Source organism: Rissa tridactyla, chromosome 3 (genome assembly GCF_028500815.1).
Source record: "Rissa tridactyla isolate bRisTri1 chromosome 3, bRisTri1.patW.cur.20221130, whole genome shotgun sequence".
NCBI classification, from domain to species: domain Eukaryota; kingdom Metazoa; phylum Chordata; class Aves; order Charadriiformes; family Laridae; genus Rissa; species Rissa tridactyla.
In genome coordinates this window covers 17,915,674-17,929,352 of record NC_071468.1, presented here as the reverse complement: position 1 = coordinate 17,929,352, position 13,679 = coordinate 17,915,674, and the positions used below count along the sequence as shown (strand labels likewise).

Genomic DNA, 13,679 nt, shown 5'->3' with positions numbered 1-13,679 from the left:
GCGGGCAGGGTTGCCACCGGGACTTACCCGTGGACAGGGCGAGTGGGTCATGGCAACCCACTCGCCAGGCCGCAGCAGTCCTCGTCCCTCACGCACAGCGCGGGGGCTGGGGACTACCGGGGCGATTGACTCCCCGAGCCCCGTTGGCCCTCCTCCTTGGGCTCCCTCTGCATCCCGGCGGGATGAAGGATGCGCCCGGCCGCGCCGGCGGGCCCTGACCCAGCGCGACGCCCCCCTCCCCTCACGAATCACCACACCTGCCCCGGCCCACTTCACCCCGGGCCGGGCCCGGCGCCACCCGTGACGGCTGCCACGGCGGGGCGGGACGGTGGCGCCGGCGGAGCTCGCCCGCCCGCTCGCGTTTGCCGCGCCCGCCCGCACCGCCCAGCGCTTCCTGCGGCGCGGGGCGGTGGAGGCCGGGCGGGGGCGGGGAGGAGGAGGAGGGGAGAGACGGGCAAGGGAGCGGCGGGGCAGTGGGAGGAGGAGTCGGTGCTGCCGCCGGATGCTGCGAGGACGCGCCGCGGCCCCCCTGCGCTGCCGGCCGCTCACCTGAGCGGGGAGGAGGAGGAGGAGGAGCAGGAGCCGGCGGCCGAGCTGCGCGGAGCCCGGCGGCGGCGAGGCGGGCGGAGGGTCGGCCGGGCGGGCTGCGCCATGGCGCCGGGCGCTTAGCGGGGCCGGCAGCGCGGCAGGAGGCCCGCGTCCCGCCGTGTGCGCCCGGCTGGCGGCGGGAGGGCCGAGCCGGCGGCCTCTGCCGCGGCCTAGGAGAGCAGGCGGCCTTCCCCTCAGCGTGCCGGGCGCGGCGGCGCCGCCGCGGCCCACAAGATGTCCACTCGGACGCCGCTGCCCACCGTCAACGAGCGGGACACGGAGAACGTGAGTGCCGCGCCGGGCTCCTTCCCCTGCCCGCCGCCGGCTCTCCCCGGCACCTGGCGGCGGCCCGGCCTGTCCTGCCGCCCAGGCCAGGTGCCCGAGGGGTGGGCGGGCGGGCCGCGGCCGTCCCCCGGCCCGCCGCCTGCCCTCGCCCCAGCCTCTTCCATGCGGCGCTGCCGGGGCGGGTCCGGCGCGATGGGCTCCACGTCGCCCCAGCCCGTCGTCGGCCCCGGGCCTCCCCGCAGGATCGGCGGGCGTCTGCCGCCCGCAGGGCGGCCGGACAATCCCTTCCACGCGTTGTTGGGCCGGGCCGGGCCGGGCTGGGCTGCCCTTATATGTACTTGGCTGGAGCCGGCGGCTGTCGGCGCGGACGGGCGGTTGGCTTCGGTTCCCCGCCGGGGAGAGGCCTCCGGCCCCCGGCGGTCTGCAGGCCGGGCTGCCCCGCCTTCAGGCGTCTCCCACAGTGGGCACCCCCCATCCCTGGGTCGGGGCACCCACTCGTGGGGTTTCGAACTGCCGGGCGCTCGGCCCTGTCTCGCCTTTTGGGATACAGCCGTACTTGCTCTTTGTTTGGTTTGCACCTCGAAGGTGGTCCCCGGCGTTGCTGCTGCTTGTATTCCTCCCTCTGTTTTGCTTTGTGTTGCGTCTGGGAGAGGCTGTCGTCTCATCGTGTCCTTGGTGCCTCCCGAGTTGATTGTTTGTATCTTCCTTTGTGCTCTGTTTAAATATCTTTGAGCTCTTCCTCTGCTCCGCCCGGACTTGATGGAGTAGAAGTGTAGCGTTATTCTCCGTTGTGGTCGTCTTCCTGCAGAAAATAGCCAGTCTTGGTTACCACAGATGGTGGACCTGAGAAATCTTAAAATCAAGGACCGTGGCTGGTCCTGTCCATTGGTGGTGATTATTTAAATAGGCGGTAGTTTGGGAGGTGTGAAATTTTCTTCTTAGGTGAGGGGACCAATGTTAAAAGAGGTATGTTTGGTATGTGTGTTAGATATCATTAGTTGCCTTTGGAAAGGTGGCAGAAGGCGTAGGAGGGGAAAAAGGAGTCAGGAAATTTAACACATGCAGTCATCACACCCAACTTCTAGTTGCGTGGAAAGTGATCAGCAGGAAGTGAGGGAAGATGGCCTGGTGGGTTGAAATGGGTTGAAGAAGATACTTGTTTGTAATGCATCAATCCATAGAGGTTCTGGGCAACGCTAGGAGCTCTTTATGTTGTTACTGTACAAGCTAAAGCAGCAGTGTCTGCTGAATAGATTGCTGAATTATATGAAATGAAAAGTGCATATGAGAAGAGGATTTGGAAGACAAAGGCAACAGAAATGAGATAATATAGTTAAAGAAGCAAAACCCTCGCTTTGTATCTTATTATAATGAGCTTTTAGTATCAGTTGCTCAGTGGAAGTTTAACTGACAACAATATCAGCCTGGTTACTAGATAAAGCTTAAAGTGAGTAGATGCATTTGGTGTCTCCTTACTCATCGTGGACTGATGATTCTGTATTACTGTCAGAACGAAAGCAAATCCTTGAGATGAAAATGAAAGTTTAGTTAGATTTAATTAAATGATGAAGTCCAGGTTTGAGTGATCCAGGTTACTCATGAATCTCCATTTCAAATGTGTGTAGGAATGTAGATGAGAGATGACAGGAAGGGATAAGAAATATTTACGCATATACCCAGTAATATAGTGCTTAAGACTTAGAGAGTACATTTACGTGGGGCAAATGGAAATATTCTTAAACGTCATCAAATGCTATAGAATGAAAACTTCAATTAAAGTGTTAGTAGTTAATTTAGAAAATATTATGTTAATTTTGGATGCTCTATTTTGACACCTAGAGATAAGCAAGGATTATTTATAATTATTATTATTATTTCAGAGAGTACATTGAGTATCTAAAAAAAAAAAAAGGTTTGTACAGGATATTGAAATACTCAAAATCATACACTTGCTCCTGAAAAGCTTGGTACAAGTCTGTAACTTAATACTAATGAGTATACTCCTCCAGTCAGATAAAGAGTAAAGAGCCGTGCAGCAGTAAGTTCCCAAATCTGTACAAAGTAATTCTAGTGTCATTAGTATGGCATCTGCTGGGTTTTGGAGCAGAGATCTCAAGGAGGTTGTTGCTTCTGCCCTCTGGGGAGCCTTGGGAAGCCCTCTCTGGTACCTGTGGTCTCACCTACCTAAGACCTTCTGCTAAAGTGGCAAATGTGGGATGAAGGAGGAGGTGGTCGGTTGCTGACTTCCCGAAGAGCAGCATTCCTTGATTTAAAATGGACTCTGTCAGGGTGAGGTGAGACTCTTAATTTACTTTTAATGTGCATCCTCCTGCTAATAAACACTAATGGACTGGGGATGTGTTTATGTTGATGGGTCTCGATGCGCAAAGTTTAGCTAGTAAGCTCTGGGTAACTGAGGTGATGAGAAGTTGTTGGAAAGAGTGAGGAGTTAGAGAGCAATGTAAGTATAAGTGGTTTTGGCTTGGTAAATAAATCCATCTTTGTAGTGCGTATTTCCAGTTCCCGAGTACGTATATTAGCGAAGCTCTCCCAAGCTCTGCAGCTAATGGTGGTCTTCAGGAGAGCACTCTTTTCTTCCATCTCATCCGCATGGCCATCTCGGCGATGTTGCTCCATTGTGTGACTCCCAAGGGACAGACTGTAGCTCTGTATGCCGGAGAGAGCTGATTGATGGTGCTGAGTACAAACCTACGTATGCGTCCAGCTGTGCTTTGCACGTGGTGTGAGGTCGTTGCATGAAATCATGGGGAGCTACCCTACCACCTCCCCCCCCCCACCCCGTCTCTGGGTAGCTGTTTTCAGTGCTCTTTAAAACAGGAAATATTAATAAAATTTCAATGTGTGCTCATCTCAGTAAGTATGCGTGCACGTGTTCTGTCATTTGGAAAAAAAAAAATGATTATAATAATCGGATATAGCACCTATCACAAGAATATACATTCCTTGAGGAATTATAGGTGTTCCTGGTGGGATGGGTGAAAAATGTGCATATTTCCGTAATTCTTTGTGTCTTTTATCTCACAGCGCCCTTTGAAAATAGTCTAGAAGGGATAAGACCATGCAGCAGATTACTTGATAAGGTCTTATCAGGAAGCTGGAGTGAAAGGTACAGGGACTGCCGACAACGGACAAACAACAGGTGGAGGGAAATGGTGGTTGTGAAACAGTGTGTGTATAACTGATAGGTCTGCTTTATAGAAATTCGCACCCTTTTTTTTTTTTTTTTTCTTTTCCTTTTTTGCTATTCTTTGTCTCCCAGTGCTATGTTTAACTTTTCTAGTGTGTGTCCATAAATATTTTTCACTGGAAATGTTATTTCTCTTTCATGAAAGCTATGTTTAAGGAAACAAAATAGAATATGATTGTCAAACAGTTATTCCTATTGAATGGCTTATTGGGAAACTTGGGGAAATTAATGGGTGGAGGCAGTACAGTAAAGATTATTTTCATGCCTATTATCAGATTTATTTCTTTCAAGTGATGGCTAAGAGTAGTATTCAAAATAATAATCTGCCTGTGTTTTGATTTTGTACGTGTAACTATTTACAGCTTCCTCTTGATGCATTTTACGTGGGCTGCAGTAGGTAATGTTTCAGTGTATTCAAACGCTTGCAGTTGGGGTTAGTTTGGGTGAACTGATTTTCCCATCTCTGCTGAGGCTGGAGGAGGAGAGGGACAGGAATCGAAAGCTCTGAGCTAGAGTAGCTCTTTTGTTTTCACTGAGTTGGTATTAATTGAGGAAAGGGAGGCTTTTATGTTTTCCCCTTCATATTGTATTGTATCATGCAATTAAATTGGGGAATGGTTTTCCTGAATACAACACTAATATGTTCTCTTACATATTTTTCGGAAGCTCTGTATAAGAAGACTCGTAGAGATTCAGCACTTGCATTAGTAAAATTAATAAAAATGAGAATGCTGTAGTTTGTTTTTTCTGACATAAGGACCTCTTGGTCTGGCATAAGAATACATTATTTTTTTGTATAGTAAGCGTAATTTAATCTTTTGAAGGTATTACTGTTATTTGTGAATGTATTGCTATTTACTTGTGTTGTGGTACCACCCATCTAGCTAAGTTTTAAGGTATTATTTTGCTTTGTACTTTTCAGACACATAAAATTTGGTGTATTCTGCTGCAGAGATCTTGCATGTTTACAGCGGAAGAAGGAACAAACAAGGCAGGAGTGCTGGATGATAACACTGGCCAGAGTTGAGGAGGAATGTGGGAATTGTGGTTTGTCTTACCTAGCCAGTGCCGTAGCAGAATGATTAAGAGATGTCATGGTGGAGGGAGTTTTAAAGGAAGGATAATCCAGTGACGTATGATCATGTGATTTGCTTCATTATCATACAAATAATTATAATTTTGACAGACATACACCCACCCATTTGCAGTCTAGTGAGGGAAGGGTGATGCCAGCTAAAGTAGGTGTGGTTAAGGATGACTTTCCAATAGTGGAGGCTACTAGAGAGCTTCGTTTTAAAGAGAAAAAAAATTGATCAGGGCAAGAGATAAGAGGATGGAATGGAGTAGTCAGGTTGGGGTAGTAGTAATTATACCGTGTTTAATTTCTTTCTGGTTTTTGTTAGGTTTTTTTGTTTCCTTCTGGATTTGCTTTTGCACAATAAGAACACATGGTTTTGATTTGGATGGAGGGGGCGTGGGAGAAAGTATCTGACAAGAATTCTTTCGTTCAGTGCCTTAAGCAGAGGAATGGCCTAGTTTCCAACCCTTATGGGTTCAAGAGTACAGCTGTATCTTTCTTATCCACAGGAGATGGGCTTTAGCGAAGTGGAGAATGCCTGTGTTTTTTCCTTGCAAGATTATTTCTCTTGATCATAAATATACCATTAGGTCGTATGTTTCTTTGGCTGGTAAGAACAGGGCATGTTCTCCTGATCTTATTTTGAGGGTTTGTGTTTTTTCTATGCAGACTTTTTTTTGTTTGTTTGTTTTTGTTCAGGTCTTGAGCAAGCTCCTATGTTGTGGGGAAAAACACTACGTTTAGCTAGAGCATTATGCATGGAGGGAGCAAGGTTCATTTTGTTATGAAGTATGTTATCCATTTTGAAATTAACCCTCCGTGTGAATCATAGGGAGCCATGGGACAGATGATACAGATGTTTAGTTTGATTTTCCTTCTGTAAAGAGAAATATTTTGGAACAAACAAATGAAAAGGTAGCTTCACTCTTCAGTGTTCTTTCTAGGCATCGTAAAAGAGTGTATAGTGTTAAAGTTCAGAAAGAGTTAAGGCAGTTTGATTGTACTACTTGTTTTATTTCATACTTCATGGGGTTTTTGAGGTTCATAGGTAAACATAAAGTTAGATTGTTTGTGGTTGGTGTTCTGAAAACTGTACTTACACGGTCAGTGGAGTTAAACACTCAATTAGAACAAGGAGATTATGTTTCATGGAGCCTTCTTATCAGCGGGGTCTCTACCATCATATTTTTCTGATCACACGGATTTACTGTTTATATTAATTTTTTTTTAGTTTTATAACTCTGCAATTAATGTTTTAATCATCAGTAAAGGCAGGATTTTTTCTTCCTCATGACATCCAATTATATTTAGAAATTAATGTTTCTACTATAAATGTGGTAAGTTTCTACCATCACATTGCTGCTGTTCAGCAGAGGCAGCTCCTGCCAACTTTAATTGATATCAATAGTTTAAACACAGAAAAAGTTGTAATTTTACGTAAATCACTGTATCTACACTTAAAAGAAAAATTAAATTACTTTCTCAGTGATTTGTATTTTCATTTGCAGAGGTTTTCTTCTTGTTCTTAGAATTCAGTATAGACTAGCCTTAATATCTTACTGATGTTTGACAGAGAACTTTAAACACCGTTTTCCAGTAGAGCAGGCTCATTGAGAAACTATCCTGTAAAAAGGAGAGACGATTTTATTGTTAATGCAGAGCTAGAAATCTGTGGTGCAATTAATGCCCTAAGACAGATTTCTTACAAATTGGCCTACTAACAACTTGAGAGTTTGGGCAAACTTTTCAACTGTTGTGATATCGGAGAGAAAGCGTTTTATTGCTTCTGTTTAGATATTATCTTTTAGTAGCTTCAACCTTTTTTTTTTTTTTCCCCCTTTTTTTAAAATAACATACGATTAGGCTCTCTGCTGCCCTCCAGGTTAAATATACTACTTGTAAGTTGCTGCAGACAGTGACATGTTTCAAACTTAGCTTATTTGTTTTGTGGTCATGACACAATCTATTAATATTTTTTTTTTGTTGTTGGAAACACAATGCTTGCTTTTTGTGGTTTGCTCTTTTTTTTTTTTTTAATCTTTCTGGAATTTCAGAATCACCAAAAATATTTTTATTCTTTTTTATTACTTTACAATTTTTCTGTGTCTTCATTCTCAAATGTTTACTCACCTCTAGGTAGTGGTAAATTAAGAAGAAATGTTCTCCACAGTTGAATGTTTCTGAAAACAATTATGAAAGCAGGAAAGTTCCATCGAAACATTCACATTGTTCAGTGTAATGAATATAATGAGTATATAATGAATATAATGCAACTGAATCTGAATTTTAATAATAAGCTCTGTCTCCACATCAACTACCAAGCCTGTTTAATTGTTAACATTTTTCTACTTTTCTCACATTCTGAATTAACATTTTTTTGTGTTCTGTCTGCTCAGTGCTAAACTGAGCTTTAAATTAGGCCAGTTGTATTTCATCTAAGAAAGAAAATTTCTCCTTTTTTTTTTTTTTGCTTTTCTGTGAATAACTTTGTAAAATAGTAAAATCGAAGGATTGCTGAGATCTCAATGTCAGTTTTAAGACTTCATAGCTGTATGTTATGATGCAGTTTAGACAGTTTTGCTGAGCATCCTAGCGAACCTAAGGTTAAAAATTCCAAGAGGATAAGATTGTCCTTGTTCTTAACGCTAGTTTCCCTGTGCTTGTTTCATCTCATTTTTTTCTAGAGTAGCGACCAAGCATGCTATAGCTATAATGGTGAAATAGTTTAGGGCAGAAGTACTGGAAAGTATTCTCTGTGCTTATCGTAATCCTGCTTCTTTTTGAATGGAGATGGCAGTTGGAAAAAAAGTTTGGTTGTTTGCTTTTTGCTTTTGGTTGGTTTTTTTTGTTTGTTTGTTTGTTTTTTTTCAGATGAGTGTTTTGTCAGGAGTTTCTTTACGTATGCTTTCAAAGAAAACACCAACTTATGCTGAAAGACATATGTTCACAGTTGTAGTAAGATGGCTGCACAGTTAAATTCAGCTGGGCTACAATTAACCTTTACAGCAATGAACCGGACGTGCTCATGAAGCAGTGCCATGGCTTAGGCTGTAATGATTGATCAATAGAGTGTATTTATGTAAAACCCAAAAGCGCAGGTTTTCTGGGCATTTCTGTAGAATGGAAGATCATTATGTTATTCTAAAATTCTCAGTCTTATCAGGACAGCTTATTGACAGTCACTTTACATCACTTAAATCATCGTGGAAAGCAGGCTCTTTTCTGCTGGAATGAATGTGTTGTCTGCCTATGTTCAAGTTCTCGTATTCTGTTGTTTGTTGTATGTGGATTCAGGAAAATGTAATTTTCCTTGTTTTATCTTGCTGTTGCTCTGCTTGTGAGACACCTTAGGTGTAGGCTGTGGGTGTCACAATGGGAAGTGGTCTGCACTCCAGTTGTTTGGTGAGCTTATGATCAAGGTGCCTTTTGTGAAGACTCCTGCGGAGCTGTTGGAGATTTAAGTGCTCGGTACCAATGACTCCTGGCCCTTTGTGTGCAAGCTAGTTCAAGTTTACAATGTTTTATAAAAATGTAAGATGTGTTATAGAAACCTGTATTCATAATACAGTAATACAACACGTTTTGAAAGAAAAGGATTATTTTTTTCTTCACACTTGCATTCTTCAAAAGAGTGGCAATATATGAGAAAGAGGAATCTTGGTTACTGTAAGCTTAATCCAGTTCCACTGTTTTAATTTCTAAGCTGTATACCAAATCTAAAGAAGCAATTGCAAAAAACCAAAAAGCAGTAAAACATTCTTTAAATTGTTCAGTCATTTTGAATACCCAGTAAGTATAATACCCTGATATGTCTGTTCCTAGTCCTAATGATTTCTTGGGCAAGGATTGATAAACATAGTTGAGTTACACTGAGGAGAGAATGAAATACGTTTGTGACCTCAGGTCAGTGTTTGCCTTGCTCACCGTCACCCTAGTGGTGCGTTAGCAGCCCGTAGAATAATAATCCTGTTTTACGTTTAAACATGTGGCCTGTATAATTCACTAGATAGAAAAATGTTAATAGGAGCAGAGAATTATATCCAGACTTATGATATATTTTAATAAGTCAACATTAGGAGCTTTGTCCAGTTGTATTGCAGAACTGTATTTTAAACATACATAGTTGTGATATGGAGAGCCTGAATAAAAAGACAGAACTTTATTTCACCTCTGAGGAAAGCACCTGTGTAGTAGTACATCAATGTTCACATAGCTGAACATACAGAGTTACTGGATAGCCTATGGCAGTCTTTTGCAAGAGCAGATAATGATAATATTACTGGTGACAAAGTCTAATTGTTTTTGTGTTATAAAGTAATAATACTGCATGATAACTTTTAAAATCTCAGGCAGAGACAAAATTAGGCAAGGTTGTTAGAGAGAAGCAGTATCTTTCATTAGACAAAGGTGACTGGAGAAAATAGTTTAGATTTGGATAGATTAGGCTCTAGCAGGGCTTGGTGTAAAGGCTGCTGCCTGAGGCTAAGCTCGCGGTAAAACCTGTAGTGCCTCTGCTCCACTGTGCCTCTCTAGAAGGACCCATGCTTTACTCATGATGCAGTAAAACACGCACCTTCTTGTAAGTGAAGGCACAGCCTTAGTCACTGGGATAGAGCGCTATTTTCGGCTCTCTTGGAAGCTTTCCTCTTGGCTTCCTCTTTTCCCACTGCTGGTTCTTATCTTTTGCATCTTAACCCAATACTTATGAAGAAAATAGAAGAAAAATAAAATAAAACACCTTTTTTTACTTGTCTCCAAGCAGCCTGCTTTTTTAGAGGGGAAAAGGCTATTTATTTGTAATCTTAAAGGTTGTCACGTAGGCCACTTCTTATTTTGTCCCTCACGTATTTGACCAATTTCATTTTAGACCTGGTGATAGTTTATAACCTGGCATCACAGCAGCTTTATCCTTATGTACTTCCCAATATCTGTCTTCCTGAGATTCCATTTACCCATCAATAAGTTGCTGGTCACTTAATACCTATTAATTCCTATCTTACCACATTCTTGCCCCCCCACCTTGTTTTCCCCCACGTTTTGCTTACTAATGTGCTTTTGTGCTTGAGCTTGCCTACTGGTTGCCAACTTCCTTATGCTTCTCACTGTTTCTGGGACCTTTTCCAGTTTTGCTCATTTAATGACATAAGCAAAACCAATACAGAGCTTTGCTAAAGCTACGTAACTGTAGCTCCTGTTTATCCTTCAAGTAATATCTTTTTGTATGAATCCCAAGGATTATTTTAGTATGGGAATAATCTGAATAGTAAAGTGAAAAGGAGTGAAGAAATTCTTTGCTGTGGGTGGCTGGGAGGAGTTGTTTTGGGGCTCTTCTTGAAATTATTAGCAAAAAGGATTGTTACAACTTTACATACTTGTCGGTTAGGCTGTATTTCCTCACTCTACATTTCCTTCCCTCCCCCCTACTAAAGTTACCATGCTTTCTTCTCTCGGATAACAGCAGAGAGTAACCAAAGCTTTATAATGATGACTTAGGACATCACAATTTTATAATGTTCTTTGTAGAGAGAGATTTTCTTCATGAACTCAGTAGATACGTCAGGAATTTAATGTGTGAGAGTTGCAGAGTTAGGGAAGCAAATTGTAGGGCAAGCTGCGGTACGTGTAGCAGCAATGTAAATTACTTGTGCTTAAACAGTAAATATCTGAAATTCCTTTTGAGAGTGCATGCTTGGCTTCAGTTATATATAAGTATCTTTCTAATTCTTAGATATTTCTGTCATTACTTAAAATAAGCAGAGGCATAGCTCAAAAATTCAGAGAATCTCGTGTGTTAAGAGGAGTCTGATTTTTGCTGTGGAAATTACCTTAGCCCGTTAAATGCTACGTTGAGCTCTTACAGAGGATATGGTTGTTTTCCACAAATGGATTACGTGTGTAATGTATTTACTCATATCTCTATCCCAGATAGTATTATCGATTGAAGGTAATAGAATTCTTTAAAGTATTTGAGTTTTTATTTAGCAATTTTTTTCCAACAGTAATCAGATTTTCTTCCCGCTGCAATTATTACAGTAAGGACTGTCTACCAGTGGTTAAAAAGAATCAGGAAAATGTAATTTCTTGGTAAAGGACTAAAATAGTATTTTCTGCTTAAGATCACACTCTAGAAGGAATAACAATTGTAATCGTTCAATACCATGAGTTGTATACAGAAAAAAATAATACTGTCTCTGAGTAGTCTTTACCAGGCATACCTGTGTATAATAGCTTTTCAAATTTGCTTTTCCTAATTTGATATTAAATGAACAAGTCTGGCTGCTTTTTAGGCTTCATTCTTCCAGTGATGGAGGAACAGAAGATGAACATGAACAAAGAAAATTTATGAAAGCACTTCACAATGAAACTCTTGCTCCATCTACTGCATAGTCTAGAGAAATCTTATCTACAGAAAGTTGGTATGAGCAATGAGGGTCGATCTGATATAGATGCCGGAATTAGTCAAGAGAAGACATAATTATTACCAGAGAACGTATGCCTACAGCAGTCTTCATAGACAGGCTAAGGGAAATCTAATCCCTCAACCTGTGCAAGGCAAAGTGGACTGATAAAATAAAAACTGCATTTAAAGGTCCTTTTTAAGAAAGCTATTCTTGCTTAACCAGTGATTACAGAAGTATAGTGCTGATATCAAAATCAAATTCAATGTTTTCTAAATACTACAAGATAAAATATTGATTGCTGTTGTTATTTTTTGTGTGACCTTTTGTAAAACTGTATTTTGGTAGTGTACAAGCTTTTTCACTTTTACTTGTTAAATCCATTTCCTAGTGGTGTATTATACTTTGTTTAAATAGAATTATTTTCAAAATGAGTGGTGTCAGGCCTTCTGGAGTAGCATAGAAGGCTCAAACTGGACTCCTGTATCCATCTGTTTGTTTTCATTCCCTTTGCATAATAATTACTAACCTGAAGAAGCTGAATTAAATATAGCACTTGACAATTAGACTAAAGTTACTATGACAAAGTGAAATATTAATGGTGCGTGAGCCATTTTCCTAATATTGTCTTGATTTAAGTGAAGATATTTCTAAGACTAGCTCAATGGGTGATAAACAGGAAAAAAAAAGAGAGCATACCGTGAGACTGTCAGGTATATTGGCAGGTAGTACAGTTATCGTATATTCAAAGTTTACCTCCAGATAATTTTTGAGAGAGGGTGGAAAGCTGTGCCTGATTTCAAGTCAGCTATTGGGTGGTAGAAAATGAATAGGTTCTTTGTTAGCTGCTTGGTGAGATGAAAAAGATATTTAACACAATAGCGCTCATCCCCTGGGATTGTAAGGGTTCCAGTTAGTTTGGTAAATTAAGGAAAAAAAAAAAAATTACAGATGGAGTTCCCAGAGAGCCTCTGATAATTTAGGGATCACAACATTGCATAAAGGGATATGTGTGCTTGTAGCCCAGAAAGCCAACTGCATCCTGGGCTGCATCCCCAGCAGTGTGGCCAGCAGGGCGAGGGAGGGGATTCTGCCCCTCTGCTCTGCTCTGGGGAGACCCCACCTGGAGTGCTGCATCCAGCTCTGGAGCCACCAACATAAGAAGGACATGGACCTGTTGGAGCGAGTCCAGAGGAGGGCCGCGAAGATGACCCAAGGGCTGGAGCACCTCTGCTGTGAGGACAGGCTGAGAGAGTTGGGGTTATTCAGCTTGGAGAAAAGAAGGCTCTGGGGAGACCTTGTAGCAGCCTTTCAGTACTTAAAGGGGGCCTACAGGAAAGATAGGGAGAGACTACTTGTCAGGGAGTGTAGTGAGTAACTACGAGGGGTAACAGTTTTAAACTGAAAGAGGGGAGATTTAGATTAGATATTAGGAAGAAATTGTTTGCTCTGAGGGTGGTGAGACACTGGCCCAGGTTGCCCAGAGAAGCTGTGGCTGCCCCATCCCTGGAGGTGTTCAAGGCCAGGCTGGATGGGGATTTGAGCAGCCTGGTCTGGTGGGAGGTGTCCCTGCCCAGGGCAGAGGGGTTGGAACTAGATGATCTTCAAGGTCCCTTCCAACCCAAACCGTTCTATGAGCATGTGGTACGTCATCATCTCTCCTACAGTGCTGTGGCTCTCTTCATCTCTTAAGAGGTAAGGAGCATCTTAGGACTGTGGGTGGGAGAGGGACCCTTGCCAGGCTGTTGGTAGAAGACAGAACATAACTATGCTGTCTGACCCATCCTAAGATTTGGAATAATTCAGTGATGTCCGTTTGAAATCTGCATAAGGATGACTCCCCTGTAAGGTTTTGAGGATGGATTCCCATTTGCTGGTAGGGAGATTGATAGTCCCTGTCACTTGCTGACATTGTCCTCGGGTTCCCATGACTTCTCTGCTTTCCTGACTTTCCCTTCTGTAAAACTGAATCAAATTAATTCCTGTTTTAATATGAGACAGCATCTGATTAGGTAAGCCACCTCAATTGGGGATTTCCAGACTGTAAGACGTGTTACTCTAGCATTATCCAAACTGTTTCAATGTCCAGCTCAGGACAGAACCAAGAGTCACCACTACTAAT

The 13,679-nt window shown here is 42.6% G+C and overlaps 1 protein-coding gene across 7 annotated transcripts in view; it reads left to right on the top strand.

The window, feature by feature from the left end:
- The first annotated feature begins 461 nt into the window (after positions 1-461).
- MARK1 (microtubule affinity regulating kinase 1) overlaps positions 462-13,679 on the top strand; it is a 60,280-nt gene continuing 47,062 nt past the window's right edge. For 2 of the 7 annotated variants that reach the window (XM_054195829.1, XM_054195824.1), the window contains exon 1: positions 466-873. In XM_054195829.1, coding sequence (XP_054051804.1) covers positions 823-873 — 51 coding nt within the window. In that variant the 5' untranslated portion in view covers positions 466-822. Of the gene's footprint in view, positions 874-13,679 lie in introns of all 7 variants that reach the window. The other 5 variants (XM_054195830.1, XM_054195827.1, XR_008465535.1 and 2 more) reach the window with 4 other exon arrangements.